General features: G+C 37.3%; 5 protein-coding genes across 5 annotated transcripts; 3 read left to right on the top strand and 2 right to left on the bottom strand.

The window, feature by feature from the left end:
- Positions 1–192: 192 nt before the first annotated feature.
- On the bottom strand, positions 193–4,330 carry Drp1 (dynamin related protein 1). Its single transcript, XM_090177990.1, has 14 exons — positions 4,143–4,330; positions 3,899–4,043; positions 3,712–3,833; positions 3,562–3,648; positions 3,332–3,494; positions 3,123–3,271; positions 2,959–3,063; positions 2,564–2,890; positions 2,348–2,500; positions 1,985–2,278; positions 1,714–1,926; positions 1,418–1,475; positions 1,141–1,352; positions 193–1,074 (listed from the first exon to the last, which is right to left on the bottom strand). The coding sequence occupies exons 1-14, from the start codon at positions 4,242–4,244 to the stop codon at positions 1,018–1,020; spliced, it is 2,187 nt and encodes a 728-aa protein (XP_090034116.1). The 5' UTR covers positions 4,245–4,330; the 3' UTR covers positions 193–1,017.
- A 181-nt stretch (positions 4,331–4,511) lies between these two features.
- Positions 4,512–7,475, top strand: LOC149940898 (UDP-glucose 4-epimerase-like). Its single transcript, XM_090177991.1, has 9 exons — positions 4,512–4,710; positions 5,523–5,670; positions 5,753–5,868; positions 5,927–6,040; positions 6,106–6,282; positions 6,624–6,804; positions 6,865–7,028; positions 7,085–7,199; positions 7,263–7,475. The coding sequence occupies exons 2-9, from the start codon at positions 5,535–5,537 to the stop codon at positions 7,403–7,405; spliced, it is 1,146 nt and encodes a 381-aa protein (XP_090034117.1). The 5' UTR covers positions 4,512–4,710; positions 5,523–5,534; the 3' UTR covers positions 7,406–7,475.
- An 18-nt stretch (positions 7,476–7,493) lies between these two features.
- On the bottom strand, positions 7,494–11,858 carry Rpn1 (regulatory particle non-ATPase 1). Its single transcript, XM_090177989.1, has 13 exons — positions 11,640–11,858; positions 11,472–11,528; positions 11,245–11,409; positions 10,821–11,167; positions 10,602–10,760; positions 10,397–10,541; positions 10,011–10,328; positions 9,729–9,944; positions 9,051–9,213; positions 8,627–8,985; positions 8,171–8,561; positions 7,869–8,102; positions 7,494–7,794 (listed from the first exon to the last, which is right to left on the bottom strand). The coding sequence occupies exons 1-13, from the start codon at positions 11,736–11,738 to the stop codon at positions 7,724–7,726; spliced, it is 2,724 nt and encodes a 907-aa protein (XP_090034115.1). The 5' UTR covers positions 11,739–11,858; the 3' UTR covers positions 7,494–7,723.
- Positions 11,859–11,869: 11 nt separating this feature from the next.
- On the top strand, positions 11,870–13,081 carry Alg14 (ALG14, UDP-N-acetylglucosaminyltransferase subunit). The gene is made up of 5 exons (XM_090177992.1): positions 11,870–12,150; positions 12,216–12,358; positions 12,420–12,566; positions 12,631–12,690; positions 12,757–13,081. Exons 1-5 carry the CDS (start codon positions 11,988–11,990, stop codon positions 12,925–12,927), a joined length of 684 nt encoding a protein of 227 aa, XP_090034118.1. The 5' UTR covers positions 11,870–11,987; the 3' UTR covers positions 12,928–13,081.
- A 2,105-nt stretch (positions 13,082–15,186) lies between these two features.
- Positions 15,187–21,901, top strand: LOC149940895 (A disintegrin and metalloproteinase with thrombospondin motifs adt-1-like). The gene is made up of 14 exons (XM_090179387.1): positions 15,187–15,456; positions 15,636–15,792; positions 17,109–17,353; positions 17,446–17,529; positions 17,593–17,720; positions 18,460–18,509; positions 19,035–19,176; positions 19,231–19,362; positions 19,426–19,582; positions 19,647–19,742; positions 20,490–20,644; positions 20,711–20,777; positions 21,298–21,409; positions 21,477–21,901. Exons 1-14 carry the CDS (start codon positions 15,187–15,189, stop codon positions 21,857–21,859), a joined length of 2,178 nt encoding a protein of 725 aa, XP_090035513.1. The 3' UTR covers positions 21,860–21,901.
- The last annotated feature ends 63 nt before the right edge of the window (positions 21,902–21,964 follow it).

The raw sequence follows: 21,964 nt of genomic DNA, 5'->3' as shown, positions 1-21,964 counted from the left end.
TAGCATTAAAATTAACTTGTAGCGTTGTCTTAAACATAGTTTAAGGCCTATTTGTTTTTCTGCAAGCATTCGCAACTGTAACAATAGAATTTTGAGCATTCCACCTATATTTTCCATCTGCAACTTACTAACATTCTTAATTGACTTTAGAATAAAAAAGTCACAATTAAAAAAACTCATTTATTTACTGTAAAGGAAAGACAACTAAAATCAAAAAAAAACTATTATCACTTGACTCCTCTCTGAAGTAGAGAAGTTAAACTAAAATATAGTACTGTAATAATCTTCTTCCTAATGGACCCTAAGACTTAAATTAACTTGGATAGTTCTAAGTATATTTTCTAAGTCAAATTTTGCTACAATTCACACAATTTTGTCAGTTTCTTGCTGCAACTCAAATTTGAGTGATTATACTCGGCTAGCTTTTCAATTCTTGAACTTTCAAATTAAGGGGATGAGTTTAAAAAATTAAAGATTTTGCCTAAACGCTAGCTAATAAATATTTCTCATTAATCCCCAGAATGGTTCCCTTTTTCAAAAAGACTATGAAATACAACTACGTTACAGGCGAAACTCTTAAAATTGCTATGCTCCACTGAAACACTAATATTTTACATGAATTTGTGAGAAATTGAGTTTAAATTACTTTTCAAAATAATATGTGCAGCTTCAGCTGACTATAACAATAAAGCTTTTAAGAGAGTTGTTATGCAACATTAAATTGGCGAATAAATGGGTTTAATTATTAACAACTATTTGAAACATGAACAAGGGTTGTAAGAGTTTTTTTTGTCAATTTAGTTTCTAATGGCACTTTTTCAAGATTAAAAAGTTTCCAGGGATTCTAAAATTTTGTATACTTAAGTTATTCAATTTAAAAATATTAAATAAACTTTTCTATGGGTATCTAATTCGCTGTAATTTTGTAGCTCAGTTAACTTAATCCTAATTAAAATAGTAAATCAAATGAAGGGCTGAAACTAACATTCTTTCTCCCCAATTCCTGTACATTATTTTCTACCACATGTGAGTTTCTCTAATTTCTCCAATGATTTGACTTGCTCTTTGCAAAGCCTGTTCAAATGAGAAATAAAAGTCAAGCACCTAAAATGTAATATAAAATCACAAAATAATGCTTACTTTTAACATCTCCGATGCTTCTCTCCTTCGAACAGCAACATGTTCAGATTCCATTAACAGTTCGGAAAAATGGTCGTGCTTATAAAGGTGCGTTACTAGTTCGCTCTGAAGGTTATCTTTGACAAAGTTGACTAGAAAGTGCATAATTGCTTTAGGCACTGAGTCTTGGATGCTCTTACGAATGATCAAAAAGTACGAATGAATCAATTTTTCTAAAAATCAAAAGAAAATAAGATCGGATGCTAAATCAGGTGGTCCATATAATACCAAAACTAACCTATAATTTCGCAGTCTCTTTGCTCTCGTGCTGACAATTTTCTTGACGTATTCGTGGGCTGTTGAGATTATAAAAATATGTAAACAGTGTACTCCTTTTGTTAAAAAAGGAAATTATTTAACTACTTCCAAAAGAGAGAAGGAATAGGAGGGTGATGTTCTTTAGATTAGAGTGTTTAATACGAATTTCAAATCATAAGGTTATGAAAGAGAACAACCCCCTTTTTAGACAATACAAGAATTTAATAAACCAGCATTCTAGCATGCTAATGTGGCTCTGAACTAAAGACAACTCACCACTTCTGGTAATAGATTGACTGGTTTTACCGGACTTTGAACTTTGTGTTGGATTCCATTTTGTACATTTTCTTCCGCAGTTTTGGAGATTCCATTTTGCTCTCCTTTGCTGTTGTTACTATTGTTGGTGTTGCTTATTAAATTGGCAATCCATCCTGAAGCTAGATTTGAATCACTTCCACTCAAACCACTGAAGCGTTGCAAACTTGAAGTCTACAAAACACGCATTTAATAATTAGTGAAAAATAAAAATACACAACAATGACCTTACTTTGTTTACAACTTTTTCAGCAACCTCATTCTTTTCAATGTTGATGTTGGGTTGAGTGTTGAGAGGTCCATTGTCAACTCTTGGGTTAGGTTTAGACTTTGGTTCACAGTTTTTGAGCTGGGTACTAATTAAAGCTGTATCATGAAAGTCAGGATGTTTGGTATTTATGTATGATAACTCAATAGCCACCAAATGCTCCACCATTGAGTTTGTAGGTGGCAGTCTGCGACGTAATAATTGCGTCACCACATCAACAATTCTGTCATGAAGTTTAGGAAACCTTAATAATTCTTGCTGTAAATAAACCAAATCGCAAATAACTACAAAACACTAACATTAAAATTCTAAGTGTTTTTAATTTACCTGTACTTCTGTTCCACAATGCTGAATTATTCTTTGCATTTCCTCGTGAACCAATTCCACACATCGTAAACTAGGTTCTTCCAATCTTCGAATCTGTCTTTTAACCAATAACTCAAATGACACTTCTGGAACAAACAAGGCCGGTCTTGGACCCTATTTGCAATTAAACAATTTTTTCAGGTCAAAATTTAACTGGATATTCTCGAAAAGGATTACAGTAGCGTTTCTGATGGCAGTAAGAATATCGAGAGTTGTTAGACCAGCTAATGGATGGATGGAGTCTAGAGTTCTTCCAAATGTTTCATGAAATATATAGCAAATACGAGCGCCTCCGCATAGCTCGGTCGTTTCAATGTTACGAGCTGTTCCCTCAATGGTAGAACAATAGGCAGATGCAAATTTAGTAATGATTTGAAGGAGGGTTTGTCCCTGATCCTCAACTGAGTCCCCGTATGAGCTCAGCAAAGAATGAAACTGCGATATCATCACATTGACACGGGTTTTTAAATCTGGCAAACAGTCTCTTATGTGGTGCATTAAAAGCTAAAAGAAAATGGAACAAAACATTTTCACAGGTCAAAACATTAATTATGAAAAAGCAATGTAATTACTCTGTTTAACGTTTTGGCTAAATATGGTGTTCCATTTCTGGTGGCTAATGCTGGATACTTTCTTTGAAGATATAAACCTTCATCTTTTAAACAATCTTCGATTGACTGCATTAACGAAGAACATTATAATTGTTTTCAACTAACCACTTTTTTTTTAAATATACCTTTTTGTTATTTATATCTTGTTGGGACCGATTCACAACTCCAATTATGCCTAATTTCACTGGAATAACTCTGCCGCACAAGACATCCATGGCATCAGTTCCAGCATCCATTAAATCTAGTTTTGTAATCACAGCTAAGGTTCTTCTTCCTAAGAAAGATTGTATTTAAATTACAAACATTTGAAAAATCTATGAATATTCTCTTGTACCATCAGGATCAACCTCTCGGGCCAGTTTCAGTGACTCGGAAGTTGCAAAATCCGTGTTGGCGGCAGTAACAGATAGTATAATAGAATTAGGGTTTGCTATATATTTTATAAGAAGATCTTTGATCTGATTTTCTATGTCTTCTGGCTGATCGCCAACTGGCACCTGTAAACAATGAACATTACATTTCCCCTAGTCACATAACAAATTGTGTGATAATAATTGCAATTACTTTGGTAATTCCTGGCAAATCAACCAGTGTTAAATTTACAACATGAATTGAATATATTTTTAGATTAATCGGTTCAGGACAAATGCCCTATTCAAACGGTCAATAAGTTAATTAAAAGGCGCTTGAAGTCTTTGTTTCTATCAACATTACTTTATTGTTTCCACCCATTCGATCCGTTTCTTGTTCGATTTCTTGCCTAATTTCATTGAAATTAGTAAATATTTTATTCTTTGTGTGTAGAAACTTCCCCCATTCCTCAAGTCCCATTGTGCCTGGCAATAATAATCGAACAAGGTTTTTGATTATAATACTTTAGTATCTTAGACAAAGCATATACCTTCTTCAGCTGAGCGATGCGTTTGATCATCTTTACTGACATAAACTAGCTGTAGTATCAATGGCCTTCGAGTTACTATTCCAGCCCCACGAGGAAGAAAATCCTTTCCAACCAGGCTTTCGAGAACCGAACTCTTTCCAGAGCTCTAATTCAAATACATTAGTCATATTAATTTGGAAGAAGCCAACATTACAGGGTTAGGCGGCTTCCTAAGCCTTTGAAAGGTCAAAGATATCTCACTCACCTGTGATCCAACAACAACGATTTGAGGTAACTGAATCGCATCTGTTCCTATCGTATTAAACACATCTTGGAGTTTGTTTATCACTGGAATAAGGGCCTCCATAAGGCCTTAATTATTTGCAAGAAAATCTTTTTCGTAGAGAGCAACACTTAACCTCTCACAAGATTAACACTCATTCGCAAATGATGAAAAAAAAACAGCCGTTTCAAAAACTTTGATCGATAACGGCCAACCTTATCGAATGTATGAGAAAAGTAGAAAATGTAAGAAAGTAAATTGGCCGTTAATATTTGTTCCATTTTTCAAAAAGTGCGTTTCGATATGAGACGATCCTTTTATTTTTACAGAACGTATGCGAAAACTTTATTGAAAATCCCTTAAGTTGAGGAAACCAGTTTTAAAACGCACTTTTCTCGTTTCGTCACTGTAAACTTTGGCGCCGGAGGAGTTTACTTTCGTCTATGGTTAAAAATTTCGAAGGAGTCTTTTGAAGTTTTGATGCTCCCAGTAGGAGAGAGGTGCACCTCACGGTAGCGAATCATCATAGCCGATTTTTTTTGTGACTGAGGTAATCTTTTTTATAGCTTATAATTTAATTATTCCTAATGGGTGGAATGCCCTTAACTAATTACTATGAAATAGTAAACTAAAACGATGTTTGGTAATCAAATTTAAATTTGAGAATTCCAATTTTTAATTTTTTTTTAAAGTTTGCTAATTTTGAAACCCGTTTTGACTAATGTTAATTTATCTTTTTAATTTGCATACACTTATTTTAATTTCCAATGCTTAAACCAAACTTCAGAATAAAAATTATTTTTTTTTTCTCAATAATAATGATAAATACTGATGAAGAGCGTGCGATATGTCAAAAGCGTTTCTTGGGGAAAGCGTCTTGGGCAAGTGCGCCCCCTCAAAAAAAATCCAAACTGGTAATTGTTTAGAGAATCTTCTTCTAAGGGGGAGAAAGTAATGGGAAATCAGCATCTCGCTGATAAAGTTATCGGTGGAGAAATATTTGTCCTTGAACCTCGGCTAAGGCAAAACACTTGGAATAGGGGTTATTCACTTAGGAAAGGTCGTTGAAATGCAGTAAAAGGTAGTTATTTGAGAAGCTGAGAACGCTCTATCACAAAATTTTTAACGGTCACACGCAAAGCCTACCTATGTAGAAAAAAACTTTCGTTTGCAAAGCTGCTGTAACAATGAACAGTCGACCTTATTATTTTCGTTTTCGCGAAAATATCGAAATGGGGTTCCGCGATTGCCCCTATAGGAACGTAGACGCTTAAACATCCTGTTGGCCTTCTCATCTGGTGCTTTAATTTACTCTCTTGCATCACTCTCACTTATAGACGCACGGTATTTTTTTTTATGCAGAATAGAGAAAGTATGTCCACCGCGAAGGCTGTAAAAACCGTGTTCGTTACTGGAGGAGCGGGGTTTATAGGAAGCCACGCCGTTGTAGAACTTTTAAACGCAAATTATGAAGTTATAGTTATTGATAACTTCATCAATGCGGTTTCTGGTAAATAACGTAGCGTAATAAGACCGTCGATTTTAAGCAGTGCCACGCCTTCTAACCATAATTTATCACCCTCTGAGAAAAGGTTTTGACGGAGAAGCGCCAAGTTTGAAAAGGGTTGAAAAAATTACGGGGAAAACAGTAACGTTTTATCAAGGCGATCTTTTGGACAAAAAATTAATTTCGGGAATATTTGACAAGGTAAGTTAGAAAATTTTACGTTCAGAATTACACATTAAGGTGTTCCTATTAATTTCAGCATAAAATCGATCATGTCATCCATTTTGCCGCTATGAAAGCGGTAGGGGAATCAATGCAAAAACCCCTTTTATATTACAAAAACAATGTGGTCAGCACTATAAACCTCTTAGAAGTAAGACTTACTTTGCAAGGTTTATACTTCGATCTTGTTTCAAACTAAGAACGTCTTTTATACAGGTTATGAAAGAGCATGGAATTTACAACATGGTTTTCAGTAGTTCCTGTGTAGTTTATGGGAACCCTCAATACCTCCCTATCAACGAATCTCACCCTATTGGTGCCGTAACGAACGTTTACGGTCGTACAAAATTTGCCATTGAGCAAATGCTCGAAGATATCTGTAGGGCCGAAAAAGTAAGAACATAAGTCTATGATATTAACCAAAAGTATGTATGTTTCGGAAATATTTACTGAGGGCTATTCGCGAAGTAACGTAAAGAAAACTGCCCTGTATTATTCGATAGAAAAAACGTCAAAGAAACCCACTAAAGTGTTTTTAAATAGGTCTCAAAAAATATTGAATGTGAAAAATAGGAAATCTCTTACTTATCTCACAATTATCATAGACTTATGGTAAGACTCATTAGACCGTTATTATTGGCTGAATAAATTCACGTGGTTTACGATTAGTTATGGACGTCATAATACGGCGGGGGAATTAAAAATTGCTAAAGCGCGTGTTTAATTTGTTGTAGCAATGGAACATTATCTCATTACGATATTTTAATCCCGTCGGAGCCCACGAATCTGGAATATTGGGCGAAGATCCTACAAGGGCGTTTACAAATCTTATGCCATACATTGGGGAAGTTGCTCTTGGAAAAAAACCCGATTTGGTTATTTTTGGGGGCGACTATGACACCGTTGATGGCACAGGTATGGTTATAAAAAATTTAAACAATATATTATGAAGTTGATACAACTTGTATCTATTAGGTGTTAGAGATTTTATCCATGTGATGGATTTAGCAACTGGTCATGTTGCTGCCTTAAAAAAACTGGAGAGTAATCCTCGCTACAAAGTTTATAATTTGGGAACTGGTAGAGGGTATTCAGTATTACAACTTATACATGCCTTTGAAAAAGTTTGCGAAAAAACGGTAAATCTCAAAAATGGGCATAACACTAAAATGAAAAACTAACAAAATGTTTTTAGGTGGCTTACCGTATTGTGGACAGAAGGGTGGGTGATATTCCAGCTATTTGGGGTGACTGTACATTAGCCGAGAAAGAACTGGGGTGGAAAGCCAAATTTGATTTAGATCAAATGTGTAAGTTGCAATGTGCAGAATATTAAATTAGTTTTGTAATGAAATTTTGCAAATTGATTACAGGCGAAGATTTTTATAGATGGCTTATCAAAAACCCAGTTGGTTACCGAATTGAATCTTTACCTTTATCGAAAGAAAATGGAAGTGGTCTTAATTTTGTCGCAAATGGAAATCATATTGTCAATGGTGACAATCATAATCACTAATTTTAAATTATTTCTCTCATTTTGGTCAGTATTCTATACGCCATAGCTAATTATTTTGTATTAAATTAAAATTAATACTACATGTATCTATTTTGTCACTTTTAATAAAATTATGGTGATTTTTGCAAAAAGAAAAACATCATTTTCTTTAGAAAGAAGCATTAGTTACAACTGGCTAGACTACAAATAGAAAATCTTAACAAATCTTTTTCTCACAAATAACAAAACCTGTTCTCCCTTTTTTTCTTTTCAAAAACTTGTATAATTAAGACCGAATTATTAAAATTTAAATTCAGGATCCTTAAAATAATTGCTGAATTAAGCCGCTTCATAATTTGGATTTTTCTTAAGTATGACAAAACCTTCTAAAATGGGAGTTAATGCAATATCTGAATAAGATATTGATTAAGGATTAAAACTAAAAACCTAAAATTTGTAGGAATTATATTGAATAAAAGGATACATTCTTCCGTTGCAAGCTCTGCTCTTTCACCATAGCCTAATAAAACTGGCGTTGTATGTGTCTGGAAACCGGTAATTGTTTTAGGCTTTCCCGCTTGTCCTACTACATCTACAGCCTGGCCAACTCTAACTGGAACCGGTAAGGGCTGAATGTCCTCGGAAAATGTTACCAACATTCGCGGTTGCATAGCAGCTACCAAGAAGTACATTATATAATGTGATTTACCCAAAATTACTGGAAAAAAGTTAAACGTTTATTACATTACAAAAAGATCAGAAATTGGTTAAAGCAATGATTCTTACATGTTTTGCAATCCAAAAATGCAACTAACGTTGTTAATAAACCAGCAACAGCCACTGGGCTCATAAGTTGCCTATCATTGTGGTAGGGACAAAGAGTCAACGTTCCTTTGCCCAAATGGGCTAAACCTTGGGCGATTCTGACCATAAAGAGATTATTGGGATCTTTAGCGTGATATTGAGCTAACTGACGCAGCATGGCAGCTAATCGGGCATTATTTGTTCCAGCTCCAACCATACCCAAACTGAAAATGGCATTGTGAGCCACTTCAGGGTCGCTGTCGTGGGAAAACTTGCTGAGGGTTTCCATTATATTAATTCTTGGATTGGAAACTGAAATTAGGGCAAGACTTAGTGGAACAGCCCTTTTAATAGCTGGTTCTCCATATCGAAGCTGTAATAATGTCAATATCTATAGTAAAACCAAGAAATTTCTATAAAATATCAAAAACATCATACCAAGTGTCCAAAGCTTCTGAAGACCATATCAGAAGCAATGTCTTCTCCCATCGCAATCAGGGCAATTCCAAGAACCGAAATAGACTGTTGCGAAGATAAATCACTGTGTGATTTCTCACTTTTATCATCACTTTTCTTATCATCTTTAGAGTCTTTCTTGTCATCACTCTTTTTGTCTTCTTTGTCACCCGAAGATGGGTCATAATGTTCACTACAAACATGTAGCAAGTGTTGCACCTTTAACACATTACCCGTGCCAGCGTATGCACAGATATCAACAACAGTTGTTGCGTAGCTTTTGAAAGGTTCTGGAATTACTTCCAAAGCTGCTATAACCGCATCAGCACCTTCTTGCTTTCCTGTATTGAATGTCAATCAGTAACACTGTTGAAAGACAAGATATAATTTGAAATAAAAAATGTACCTAAATAGCACAGCCCTAAGCCAAGAGGCAAAAACCTGGCAAAGGTATCTTTTAATTCCGTTTCAGATTGGTCCATCAAAGTTTGTAAAATAGAGGAAGTCACATCTGCGTTGCAAGAACTAACTGCCACTAAGCCACAGGCAACGGCACTCATTCCAATAACCTAATAAAAATTAATTAATTGGATTCTATAGCAAATATAGTCAAATGAAGTAGGGATGCACCGATATGGGTACAGACGATGTATAAGCTGATATTGACAAAGTTATCTGTCATAACAATAGTGTATATGATAAAATCATTGTAAAATACGGTTCAGTGCACTGTCATACCATTTAATTCTAATTTTTCATTAAAAAAAGATTGCAAGAGCATATCTGAATAGGTTTCTTTTCATTTTACTTGATACATATTTTCTATCACAAATCGAATATCGTTGTTATATTTGTTTAAACTCGTAACCCCCTTTCTAAAAAAAAGGGATGATCTAACTTCTGAAGTATGGCGTACGTGGTGCGGCCAATCATATAAAATACTATCATTCATTAGTTAATCGATAATTTTCTTATTTTTAAAAGTTTTTACTAAAAATATTTTTTTTAATACCAGTATCAGCTGATATTGATATTATAAAAATAGGCTGATATATAGGTGCATCCCTAAAATGAAGAAACATACTTCCATAGTCGATTTAGAATCAGTCATAACTTTCAACATCAAGTTGATAACGTCACTTCTGTTTGAGCCAGCGTACGCGAGACCTAGGCCAACTACAGCACCAATCCGCATAATCATACTGTTGTGAGTGACAAAATCACAAAGTAAAGCTAGAGCTGGGTCACATTCGTTACGCATACCGCTGTTTACGATGCCACAAGCCAGTAAAGCTCCAGCCTAAATTACAAATACAATGAAAATGAACTTTTTCATGAATAAGGGAAAATAATGCTCGAGCTTTACTTTAATATAATCCTCAGAGGAGTATAGGTATTTATCAATGTGAGTTAGGCCTCCATCAACATCCCAAAGTAGAATGACACCGAGAGAAGCCATTGCGCTCATCATACCATGCTCTTTATTCATATACAGCCACTTATTGCCGTCTTTCATGATTTGTTTATCCTGCCCAAAGGCGGCATTCACAAAACCATTGACAAAACTAGAGGCAAGGTTTTGACGGGCTGAATCTACAGTACTTCCAGGCCCAAATGAAGGACGGGTATTATCTAAATGAGACTTGTAAATATCATCTGGCGTTTTTGGTTCCATAATATCGAGCTGAAAGATAATGTAAATTTTAATTTAGTCAATGTATAGACTTTAAAAATAGAACAATCAATGTTTACTTCTCTGCCTAAAGCTAAAAAGTGATTATTTAAATGAGCATTGGACATAATTTCTACAAGTTCATCAAAATCATCCATAGATTCATCCAATTCTAAGTAAACTTGCTGCCTTCCAACCATGAAAGCCATTTGTTTTCTTATACTCCTGGAAATAAGGTTTATTTCAGATAAAATTTATTTGTAAATGAAGTTTCTATTCACATACGGGTCTTTGCATTCTTGGAAAAGCTCTCCCATGATAGGGAGGTTGTTTAACTGCATTGCCAAACGTAATGTTTCTGGATATCTTTCAAATTTACGGAATATACTCAAAGTGGTCTTAAGGAGGTTGGTATTTTCAGGCTCAGGTACATATGGAACGCAACTATAAGAATTAAATTTCTTTAGACCTTTACCGTGGAGTCCATATTTATGTGGGAAATACCTGGTTAAATAAAGACAAACTCGAGGGAAAACATCCTCATCAACATAATTAATTAATAAATCTAATCTTTCTATTTCCATGAGGAGATCGCAAGCCTCTGCTTCAGCATTGTGTTTCATGTGGTACGGGACAATTTCGTTGGCCAATGCTAGAAGTTCCACTTTCCTGTCTTTGTCTTCTCCTGTTAAATCAGCCCAATCCAGAGCTATTTCACCAGCTAAGTGTCTGACATATTCATGACCCCAAGAGCCTATTTCTTCTCTAGAACCTAATAAGCGATATCGCAGACAATCTCGTTCTTCACTCATCGTCATGGCTAATATTGATATAATATCAGCGCAGAATTGCTACAAATGAAGACAAAAAATTAATGGTTACGCTACTACCAGCCCTGTTCTAAACATTTATTTAGAATTTGAATTACTTTAGTTTCAATTTCAACAATTTTCTCATAGATCTCTTTTAAGGTTCCATAATGTGGACGTAAAAATTTCAGTGGCTTTGGAACAGAAGTCATTGATGTTGTGGAAGCTCGAATCTGAGTTCGAAGACTTTCCAATGCAGACAAATATAATTGCGTATCATCTTCCTACAAAACCCAAATCTTCGCCTCAATCACAACAAACGCAAAAGAATAACTTTTAGAATTACCGTGAGACGTTGTACGAGCATACTAAGTTCATCCTGGAGAGCTTTGTCTTCGTCCGACTAAAAATAATTAGAAAATGTTAAAATATCTATAAATTTGCACAGTCATTGATCGTAAGCCTAACCGGCAAGCCAAGGCCTACGAAAATTAATAAATATATAAGTCTTTACCAAATCTAATCCTTTCTCCTCTTCTTCCTTTTTATCTTTCTTATCCTTTTTCTCCTTATTGGCCTTTTCGGCCTCTTGTGCTGGCTTTTTATCTTGCATGTTTAATAATTCTTAACTCCGAAAAAGGCACAATGATCTGTCAAAACTTCGAAAATGTTTTTGCTCTCGTTTATAAGCAGCCTCAAGATCGCACCTCTAGCGTTGTTTATTTCCGTTTTGGAACCGGAAGCACATGGGTTCGTAAACAAAATGGAGGTGTACGCGGCAGAGTTTCATTCGAGCTAGAAAAAATGATAAAGTAACGTAAATAGTTTTACTGTACATTTTTTATTTTGATTATAATTTACCATGTATTCCTATGATTTAAATAAAATACTAGCAGCTTTAGTCAGTCTTATTGTTATTAGAACGATAATAGTGTTTTTGAGAATCAGTAAAACGCGAAAATCCGTGTTACTTATCCCAAATAAAAGATGTTACACAGTGAAAGTTATGTATGTTCTAGGATCAGGTGCGTTACAAAGATAATATATTACTTAAAAAGTATCAATTAACTATAGGCTGATTAATTTTTAGGCGGACATACACACGAAATGCTATGTTACGCTGAGCCTTTACCCCCCGCATATCAACCAAGAATCTATGTTATCTCGGAAACTGACAGTTTGAGTGAGGAAAAAGCTCATAAATTGGAACAAAAAAAGTTTGAAAGAGAGGAAGTATGAGTAAAGAAGATTCAATACACTCTCAATATGGAAATTAACATAAAATATCTTTCAGTTTTGCACAGATTCTAGTCGAGAATACACAATTGAAAGAATTCCTCGTAGTAGAGAAGTTAACCAATCGTGGCTTTCATCGGTATCAAGCACACTTCGAGCTATATTTGCAGCCTTTCCTATAATGTTCAAACATCGACCAGATCTTGTAAGAAACTACGCATAGTTAATATTAATTAAGTGGATAGTTAAAAATGTTTTGCTCATTATAGCTTCTATGTAATGGACCAGGAACTTGCGTTCCACTTTGCCTTGTGGGACTATTATTATCAGTGTGTACATTTTAAAATAATACCATTTCAGAGTAAACTTGTAGTAATATGTTGAATTTCTTTTAGATCCTAGCCATCAAGAAAGTTACTATTGTTTACGTAGAAAGCTTTTGCAGGGTTGAGACCATATCTTTGTCTGGCAAAATTTTGTATTACTTTGCGGATCATTTCTTAGTCCAGTGGCCAATTCTACAGCAGAAATATCCAAGAGCCAAATATTTGGGTCTCCTTATTTAGTCATGTACACTTAAATCTTGCTTTACACAAGAGAAAAAAAGATCTTACTAGTTACAAAAAAAAATATTTCTTACGACTTTGTAATTTTGCTGTTTTTTTTTTATTATTTAACAAGTTAATTATAACAAACTTTTTCCTATTAAATATTCAAGGTTTGTTTCCAACAAAGTTTTTTTCCATCATTCATTGTGACTCGTTTTTATTCTTAAAACGTCATGACACATTTTATAAACATAATAATTATTACCATCATTATGAGGAATATCAGGAAATTCTATACGCATAAATACGCGTATTTATCTGATAAAAATCGGAACGCTCCTTAGTGGTAGGCTAACGAGTAACACACCCGAGCGCTGCTGTTGGAACACTTCTACAGGATAAGTCCTAATTTTGACCTACTACGATTGACCCGACAGTATTCATAAAGGCAAAGGGGTTAATTAATGTGCCGTTAAATTAGTATCAGGTAAGGTAAGACGTTAAAGTCGCGCTGACAAGGTCAAATACGATGCGGGCATTTTTCTTAATAAACTGATGATATATGAGGGCTAGAGGTTTTTTTTCCTAGAAAGACCCTCATAACAATTACGACACCTGCCGCTCCTCGCCTTCTTTAATTACGGCTTGTATCATTAATTACGCTATACGCGATAATTAAACGACGATAATAAACAACCACCCAAAAATCTACAATAAACGCGGTAATTGAACTTTCCCAATATTAAGGTTACTTATGTTTCCTCGATTCCAAAAAACGCGTATTTCCGGTGTTACGTTATAACGCGCCAAACGTAAATGTAATTATATATTTGATAGAAAAAAATTAAGTAGAACAAAGCAATATTTTACCAGAAATGTTTTAAAACTTCCGATGTCCCAACGCTGAAATTCCCTCGAAAACGTTTTTGACCTATTTTGACTTCAATTTCTGTCGTCTTTATAAAGAACTTTAATTTGGCTACCGTGATGAAAATCCGTATTTAATGTGTCAATCAAAACCACACCGTTAATTAAACGTGTCTCGATCGAGGGTTGAATATCCTGCGAAGAACGATTATTTGTCGCGAAGTGAAACGGAAGAGAAAGGAATACGGGTGGGAAACCCGTATCAAGAGCGGAATTTCACCGAAAGTTGTAACCTCTCTGAACCCTGACTTTGAGGATAGCGCCGAAACAAATTATGTAAAAATTAGAAACGATCTTCGGGATGGTTTTATAATTTCGGTGTTCAGCGAAGAGTGAACATCATCCCTCAATTTACGCGTAAAAAATATCCCACAGAGACAAAATGAAGCTACTCTATTTTCTGGGGATTGTTATTCTATTTATTAACGCGTGTTCTTGTATCGGAACTTCGGTAAGTACCGTTTAAATTAGAACGTTTTAATTGAAATAGCTAAATTTCATTGTATATTTTCCGCCTTTTCTTGACTTGTAGCCATTGAAAAAGCTTCATCGTCTTATGACGCAAAATGAATTACAAAACACCTTCGCTACTCCAGTGGCCGATAGAGGTCCGTCTTATTTTATAAAATTTTAGAATTTTTTCTTAGAAACTAAATGGTGAGGTTATGACAGATAAGCTGTGTGTACACTTACCCCTGTAGCAAATTAGAGTCGGGCCGACGTCGGCAAATGGTACTAAACACTAAAGTCGGCCGGCGGTCAGCCGACGGTCAGCCGACCTTTGGATTGAGGGTCGAAATGTCCCAGGGGTAAAAGGGTCGGCCGACTACAAAACGTCGACTCTTCACCACCTTTTAATAGACCTAATTAAGAACCGACTTCGAAACGACGTCGGGCCGACTTTATATTAATGCTTATTTCCAACACAAAACTGATCTAATTATTAGATGCCACGTTTTTCGAATACAAATAAGTTTGAAGAAAAATGAAAGTGAATAAAGAATTATTCACAGAAAATCATCAAATAGTCAGAAAATAATTAAAATATCCCCTTTTCCTAAATACATATGGTCTGTTTCATAAAGTCAATGTCAAATCCAATAATTAAATGTAAGGTCTATTTTAAGTCAGATAATGGTCGGCATACCGACCATAAATAGTCCCAAAAAAGGATTTACTAAACTAAACTCTATCTCTTATAGACGAGAATTTCAGCAACTTTTATCTCAAGTTACTGACAGATAACTTACCTCATATACATACCCTATAACGTTCTAGCCGAAAATTTCAACCACCGTACATATATATATATATACTGTAGTTCCCAATTACGACGTGGTTTATCTTCGGATGCGTCGAGACGGAGCTCCTAGCCAAAACACGACGGCGAATGATCCGTCCAAATTGGACCATCAACTGCTCTATAATGTCTCGTACCAGGGCCAAAGCTACAGCTTCTCCATGAAGCAAAATGAACATCTCATCTCGCCCAACTTGAGAGTCGTTCGGAGAACGGGCGATAAGAGCGAGGATCTGGAGCGACCCAAACGCAACTGCCACTACTTGGGGAGCGGCGAAAATTCGCTGGCTGCTCTCACTTCTTGCAATCAAGGCGGAATGGTATATATATAGCGTTTTCTTAACCCACCCTTCCCGCTCGGCCTACGCGCTTTCCTTCTCTCGCTCGAGATCCCGTCCGGGTTTAATAACTACCCGGGGATCACTCCAGCGACGGCCTTTGGAGACGGCTGCTAAAGTAGATGACCCTGTCGTTTAACGGAGCCGCTTGTTTGTTTCAGAGGGGCATTCTGCTTCTGGATAATAAGGCCGTAAACGTCAGGCCTCTTCCCGAAAGGATCGCCAACATTATCAAACGTTCCGGAGGAGAATTAGGCGACGATGACAACGATTTGGAAGGAGTTCCTCACGTCTTTGAAGGCCTTGACGATTTTGATGGTACGTTATTATTACATCCCGTTAAGAAACGACTTCATCCGCGTACGGAGACACTAAGACTGATATGGAGCGTTTTCCATTTGATTGCTCGAGATTCGCTCCGAGTCTGCCTGTGACGTCATAGATCTCGCCCGAATCAACTAGAATAAAACCGCAAATGGAACATACCATTAACGTATTCCCACGCTTTGAGGTTTTGCGTCTGCTAGTAATTTGAATTTTCGCGTCTTGGTCTGCAATTTTGCCCAAAAATCTAAAAGGAGCACGCAAAAATTTGCTCCGATCTCGATCTCGATCCGTTGATTGATCTGTCGAAATCGGCAGATCGGTTTTGGGTGATCTCGGAGCACCCGAGAGCGGGAAATGGAACACGTAAATCTTGATCGAAGCAGATCCGAGCACGCAAATGGAACACAAAATGTTGATCAGAGCAGTCAAATGGAAAACGCTAATTATAGTTACTATTTTATAGGAAATATAGTGCCATCTACCTTAATATCCGTCAACTAAATATGTGAAAAAATAGCAGACGACTTTTGAATTTCTTTGTTTTTAGGTTGAACTTTCAGCTGTTGCGCAGTGAGAATTTTGAACGAGCAAACAGCTTTCATATACTCAATTTAAATCTAGGTCGGTAGGCGGCGATACTTATGACCAAAATTTAAACTACGCACGAAGTCTATAGATGAATTTAAGTTAACGACGGATAAACTTTATAGTGAAATAGGCGCCATAGTAACCGTTACAGTGTCGGACAACAACTAGAAAAGAATTTAAATAGTTTTGTTAACTCGAAATCGAAAATGACCCGTGTAGTATATATCAGCGAAATAGGAAATTATCCTCGCGATAGAATCCTTTTCCGCGAAACTTGGAAAAGTCAAAAGTTTTGTTTTTGGTTTATTTCAACGGTCCAACCTCTTTAAAATTGCTTCTCGGAACCATTTCCCAAAGCTTTCGAGAGGAGGACAGTCAACTCCCGCCAGAGAATGATAGCGGCGAAACGAAAATTCAATCCCTCTTTCCGCAGACCATCCGCTCTTAAAAGAAAAAAAAAACTGATTTATCTCCAATTCACGCGGCTGTGAACTTTTCAGTTCAAAATAAACCGAGTTTCCGGAATTGTTGGTTCTTTCGAAATTTCGAACGTCGCTTTAGATTCCTCCTCTACGTTTAAGAAAAGCTGTTACCAAACGAGACTTTATTCTACTAAACTTTCTTACGGTAGTTTTCCCTTTACATTTCCGAGTACGTGTTAAAAAAATACGAACTTTTTCTAAAACTTCGATATCTTTTCCACATCCTCGATCGGGCAGATTTGGAAGGTCAACCGTGGGACGACGAATTCGACCTTCCGTTGGAATTTCATGGAAAAGGAAACTTCGGGGACCCCGAACCGTTTCCGGGAGGAGAGAAGCGAGGCTCAGCCGTTAAGCGCGGGGCCGAAGACAAGTACTTGGAATTGGCCGTTTTCGTCGATCAAGCCGCTTACGATTCCTTCGTACCATTTACCGGAGGAGAGGACGATTTGCGAGAGATGATTTTGGGATTCATTAATCAGGTAGGGTGGAAAAAAACGCGAGGATCCGTCCCTGATAGCCGCTAATTACTCGTTCGGGGCCCGGCCTTAATTTGTCGAACGCTTACTTCTAGATACAAGCCCTTTATTACCAGCCTTCGCTAAAGGAAAAACTGCAGATTAGTTTGGTTCGCTTGGAGTTTTTCAAAAAACAGCCCGTAAGTTTTTATCAGCGGGAAAATCGCGAACGAACGAAGCTAACCGTCTCCTTTTACCCGAAGAGCGACTTGCCTCATTACGACGGAGAGAGGGATAAGTTATTGACTTCTTTTTGCAAGTACCAATCCAAGTACAACCCAGACTCCGACGATGACCCTAACCATTGGGATATGGCTCTTTACATATCGGGGTAAAAACATTTTTGATCCATTTACGTAAGTCTTAAGCAGCGTTCAGACTATGTGAAAATATACCGTTTGCGTCGATCGTGTCGGTTCTTTCGATTTCTTACATCGTTCAGACTTCTCAACAGAGACTTTAAATTTTCGCGCGTGCCGTTTACATTTTTTATTTCGTTGAGAACTGCCTAGATGGCGTCTCGGTTTAAAGCTCAAAAAGTTCATAGCAGACAATTAGCCTTTTGCCTCATCAGCGCTGACTCTAGGTAGTGGCGACCTTTAGAACCATCGAAATACCATAACCAATCAGAGGTGGATAAAACATTATTTCAATTTTTCCGCCGTTATTACTGAGCTCTGATTGGATGAACAAACACCTTTTATGTTAATCTCCGTGCAAGGTTGGTTCCTTTCTGAACAGTGAAATGAACGAACCGACGCGACTAACATAACCGAATCGACACGACCTATGCTAACGTAATATTTTCACATAGTCTGAACGCTGCTTTAAATACTATTCCGTAAGTGTGTCTCGAGGCAACTATTTTACCGAGAGTTATTTCAAACGGGGCGTCATCACGGGAAGAAAATCTCCTTCTAGAGAGACATTACCCAAGGCAAACGAAACCCGGTATGGAGTCTGTGTCGCTCTCATAAAAACATTTGCTCGTGAAGCGTCATACTTATGAATATTTTATAGACTTACGCGAGACGTCTTTATAAATACCATAATTAATCGAGTGTTTTCAGACTGAATTTCTACGCCATGGAGAAAGGGAAAAAGAATGAAATTACCATGGGTAATTATCTAAAATATATCGGAGTTAATATCGCGTGATTAAGTGGCATTATACAGGGTATTTCAAAAGTTATGCAAAAATTTTAAGGAGTTGAAGGGGTGAGTTGAGAAGTAAGCCTGTTTTTCCCCCATTTTCCATACGATGAGTTAAAAGAGCGCCAAGGAGCTTCAAAGTGTGGCCTACTAGCACCTGGAATTTGGCTGCCACAAGCGCAAAACCAAGTAGCAGGGACTATAAGTTCTGTTTAAGTTTACTATTTTACGCTGGTTACCTCGAATTGTTTACAAAGTCCTTTTTTACCTATCACACGAACCCAAACCTTAATGTTCGCATTTCCCTGCTGCTTGGTTTCGCGCTTGCACGGCCTACTTCCAGGGGCTAGTAGGTTTCACTTGGAAACTCTCTGGCGCTCTTTTAACTCATCGTAGGAAAATGGGAAAAAAAACAGGCATACTTATCAACTCACCCCCTACAACTCTTTAAAATTTTTGCATAACCAATTGAAACACCCTGTATCTGAATCAGGTTTGGCGCCTGTTGGTGGCGTCTGTAATAAGGATTACGCTTGCGTCATCGCCGAGTTTGGAGTCACAAATAGTCAAGGAAAACCGTATCCTTCAGCGGGTATGATGGCAACGTACGTGGCAGCTCACGAAATGGGACACAAGTACGTCTAATTACCCCAATATAAATGCCTTATGCTAATTGAATAGCTTTTTAGTTTAGGGATGCTACACGATGGTGCGCCAGCTAACGCCTGTCCTTCGAACGGATTCGTCATGTCCCCCAGTAGAGGGACGAAGGGCGAAACCACGTGGTCGACCTGCAGCGCGGATCTGATTAAATCATTAGAGTTAGTTGCTTACTTTAGTTAATTGTAGTTGCGAAGATAGCTAAATTATAAATAAATTACTAGCAAATCGTGTCTGTTCGATAAACCGGGTGACGAACCGAAGGATAGGAACGAGAAAAAGTTCAACCAGCAACCGGGACAGGTCTGGGACGCTTACGACCAATGCAAAATATTCCTCAAGAACAACGAAGCGGTACTTTTCAACGACACTGTCAATGGCGTACGTTTTCTCGGTACCACGCGATATAATTTGGAGGTCAATTAAGTCGATGTTTTAATACTAGATGGTATGCGAGCAAATTCTATGCAGGACACCGGGTCGCATGGGTCACTATTCAGCCGGACCGGCTCTTGATGGAACCTTCTGCGATGACGGAAAGGTACGCTAAGCACTTAGTGTTGTTAATTTTCCGGAAAAATAAAATGCGGAAAAATTTACAGAAAATTTTCCGAATTGCAGAAAACTTTCCGCAAATCTGAATATAAAAAATTGAAACAGATTAATTTTTAAGGGTTTTTAAGGTTTTTAACTTTTTATAGATATAAAATGTCTAATATCAGTAAACATACTACAAAAAAATTATAAGTGTTTCATTGATAATCAGATTAAAATAAGCTACATGTTTAGTTTTACTTTCAGATTCGAAAAAATTAGGCGAAAATGCCACTTTATTTAAATTGGCAAACAATATATTAGACCATATGTAACATAATTACTCATAAGTGTGCCTCTGTTTAACATCTCTGTATTAAAAATTTAAATGAGACCTTGTTTCAAGGCCACCAAAGAAAATACGGACTAACGTCGCGTAAAACTGGTTTTAACTTCCTTCCCTCCCCGCCATAACTAGTTTTAATGACGATAAAACCGTCATCGACTGGGAAGTGACGTCAATTACGTCATATCCTTGCAACAAGGTCTCATTGAGAAAAATTTATTTCTGGCACACTTATGAGTAATTATGTTACAAATGATTAGACTAATCATGGAATGAAAACTTTTTTTATTTTTTTTCGGAAAAATATCCGAAAAAAAGGCCTCGGTCATTTTCCGGAAAATCTTCCGATTTACAACACTACTAAGCACTTAGTGAGAAGAGGATAGTACTAATTTAATTCTTTAACAGTGGTGCAAAGATGGTAGTTGCGTTTCTTGGGGTTCGGAGAAGGTGCCGGTAATTGCTGGTGGTTGGAGCACTTGGGATTCGGGGAAATGCCAGTCGGGATGCCTAGATGGCGGCATGGGCGCCCAAACTGATCACAGGAAATGCGACAGCCCCAAGTAAATCTCTTATTTTTGTCTCATAATTTTACGTTGGGGTTGAAACATTATTTAAACTCCGATTAGACCAAAAAATAGTAAAAAGTATTGCGAAGGGGATTCCGTACGGGTCAAGCTATGCGACGATAAATCTGTAAGTTAAGATACATATACAGGGTGTTTCAAAAGGTTACGCAAAAATGTTAAGGGTGAGTTGAGAAGTATGCCCGATTTTTTCCCCATTTTCCTAGGATGAGTTAAAAGAGCGCCAGAGAGCTTCAAAGTATGGCCTACTAGCCCCTGGAAGTAGCCTGCAACAAGCGCAAAACCAAGCAGCGGGGACATTAAATACTGTTTAAGTTTACTTTTTTACGCTGGTTACCTCGATTTGTTTACAAAGTCCTTTTTCACCGATCACACGAACCCAAACCGTAATGTTCGCATATCCCTTCTGCTTGGTTTTGCGCTTGTTGCAGCCTACTTCCAGGGGCTAGTAGGCCACACTTTGAAGCTCTCTGGCGCTCTTTTAATTCATCGTAGGAAAAGGGGGGGAAACAGGCATACCACTCAACTCACCCCCTACAACTCCTTAAAATTTTTGCATAACCTATGGAAACACCTATATTTTAAAAATCCCTTTAACGTTAAACAATAGCCGATTATTTATCAAAAAGTTATGCACAGCGAGGGAATCGATAGAGAACTACGCCAATCGAAAATGTAAAGAATTTTCAACCGTCATAGACGACGTTACCGGGCAAGGAACCAAAGTGCCGCATAATGACAGTAACACGAAACTCGGCTTTAAATATAACGGTACACTATAGGCACTAACCCAATTTGAAAATCTTAGAGCGTCCGTTCCAAGCTTGCTCAATATACTGCAAAACCAAATCGGGAACCTGGTACACTCCGATCCAGGAACTGGGTGACAGCAATATGGACCCTTACTTCCCAGACGGAACTCCGTGCCACAATGACGGCAAGAGGGACTACTTCTGTCAGCAACACGACTGCGTCATTTCCGCCAAAGGTCGATCTTTGTCCGAAGGGGCGCGTTCCAAGGTGGACATCTCCAACAACGCCCGGTCCGACGTCGATCGATTCTTGACCAAACTCCGGGAATACTTCGAGTACGATAAAGGCAACAGCGCTCCCCCCGCGAAGGTTCCCGAAGAATTGGCCAAACACGACGACGACAGTGTCCCGGATGACGACACGGTGTCCACCCTCTGAGGAAGGTCGAAACAGAATCGCTCCTTACTCAATTTTGTAAAACCGTCCAAAATAAAATCATGTCTTTTTAAGATTTAGAGAAAGTCCAATTCTGTCGGAAATTTT

This window comes from Leiobunum rupestre, chromosome 6 (assembly GCF_980474605.1).
Source record: "Leiobunum rupestre chromosome 6, qqLeiRupe1.1.hap1, whole genome shotgun sequence".
NCBI classification, from domain to species: domain Eukaryota; kingdom Metazoa; phylum Arthropoda; class Arachnida; order Opiliones; family Sclerosomatidae; genus Leiobunum; species Leiobunum rupestre.
This window is presented reverse-complemented; position numbering and strand designations above follow the sequence as displayed.

Bases quoted from the DNA above. Each gene is read 5' to 3' on its own strand.
- Drp1 (XM_090177990.1), bottom strand. From the start codon at position 4,244: ATGGAGGCCCTTATTCCAGTGATAAACAAACTCCAAGATGTGTTTAAT. The intron at 1,476-1,713 runs GTGAGTTGTCTT...TAATCTCAACAG, and splicing joins TCAATCTATTACCAGAAGTG to CCCACGAATACGTCAAGAAA. The intron at 1,075-1,140 runs GTAAGCATTATT...TCATTTGAACAG, and splicing joins AAGCATCGGAGATGTTAAAA to GCTTTGCAAAGAGCAAGTCA.
- LOC149940898 (XM_090177991.1), top strand. From the start codon at position 5,535: ATGTCCACCGCGAAGGCTGTAAAAACCGTGTTCGTTACTGGAGGAGCG. The intron at 5,671-5,752 runs GTAAATAACGTA...CTCTGAGAAAAG, and splicing joins CTTCATCAATGCGGTTTCTG to GTTTTGACGGAGAAGCGCCA. The intron at 6,283-6,623 runs GTAAGAACATAA...AATTTGTTGTAG, and splicing joins ATATCTGTAGGGCCGAAAAA to CAATGGAACATTATCTCATT.
- Rpn1 (XM_090177989.1), bottom strand. From the start codon at position 11,738: ATGCAAGATAAAAAGCCAGCACAAGAGGCCGAAAAGGCCAATAAGGAG. The intron at 11,410-11,471 runs GTAATTCTAAAA...TGGGTTTTGTAG, and splicing joins TGCTCGTACAACGTCTCACG to GAAGATGATACGCAATTATA. The intron at 10,542-10,601 runs GTATGTGAATAG...CCTTATTTCCAG, and splicing joins TTCCAAGAATGCAAAGACCC to GAGTATAAGAAAACAAATGG.
- Alg14 (XM_090177992.1), top strand. From the start codon at position 11,988: ATGTATTCCTATGATTTAAATAAAATACTAGCAGCTTTAGTCAGTCTT. The intron at 12,567-12,630 runs GTAAGAAACTAC...TGCTCATTATAG, and splicing joins TCAAACATCGACCAGATCTT to CTTCTATGTAATGGACCAGG. The intron at 12,691-12,756 runs GTGTGTACATTT...AATTTCTTTTAG, and splicing joins TTGTGGGACTATTATTATCA to ATCCTAGCCATCAAGAAAGT.
- LOC149940895 (XM_090179387.1), top strand. From the start codon at position 15,187: ATGCGTCGAGACGGAGCTCCTAGCCAAAACACGACGGCGAATGATCCG. The intron at 20,645-20,710 runs GTAAATCTCTTA...AACTCCGATTAG, and splicing joins AGGAAATGCGACAGCCCCAA to ACCAAAAAATAGTAAAAAGT. The intron at 20,778-21,297 runs GTAAGTTAAGAT...TTTATCAAAAAG, and splicing joins AGCTATGCGACGATAAATCT to TTATGCACAGCGAGGGAATC.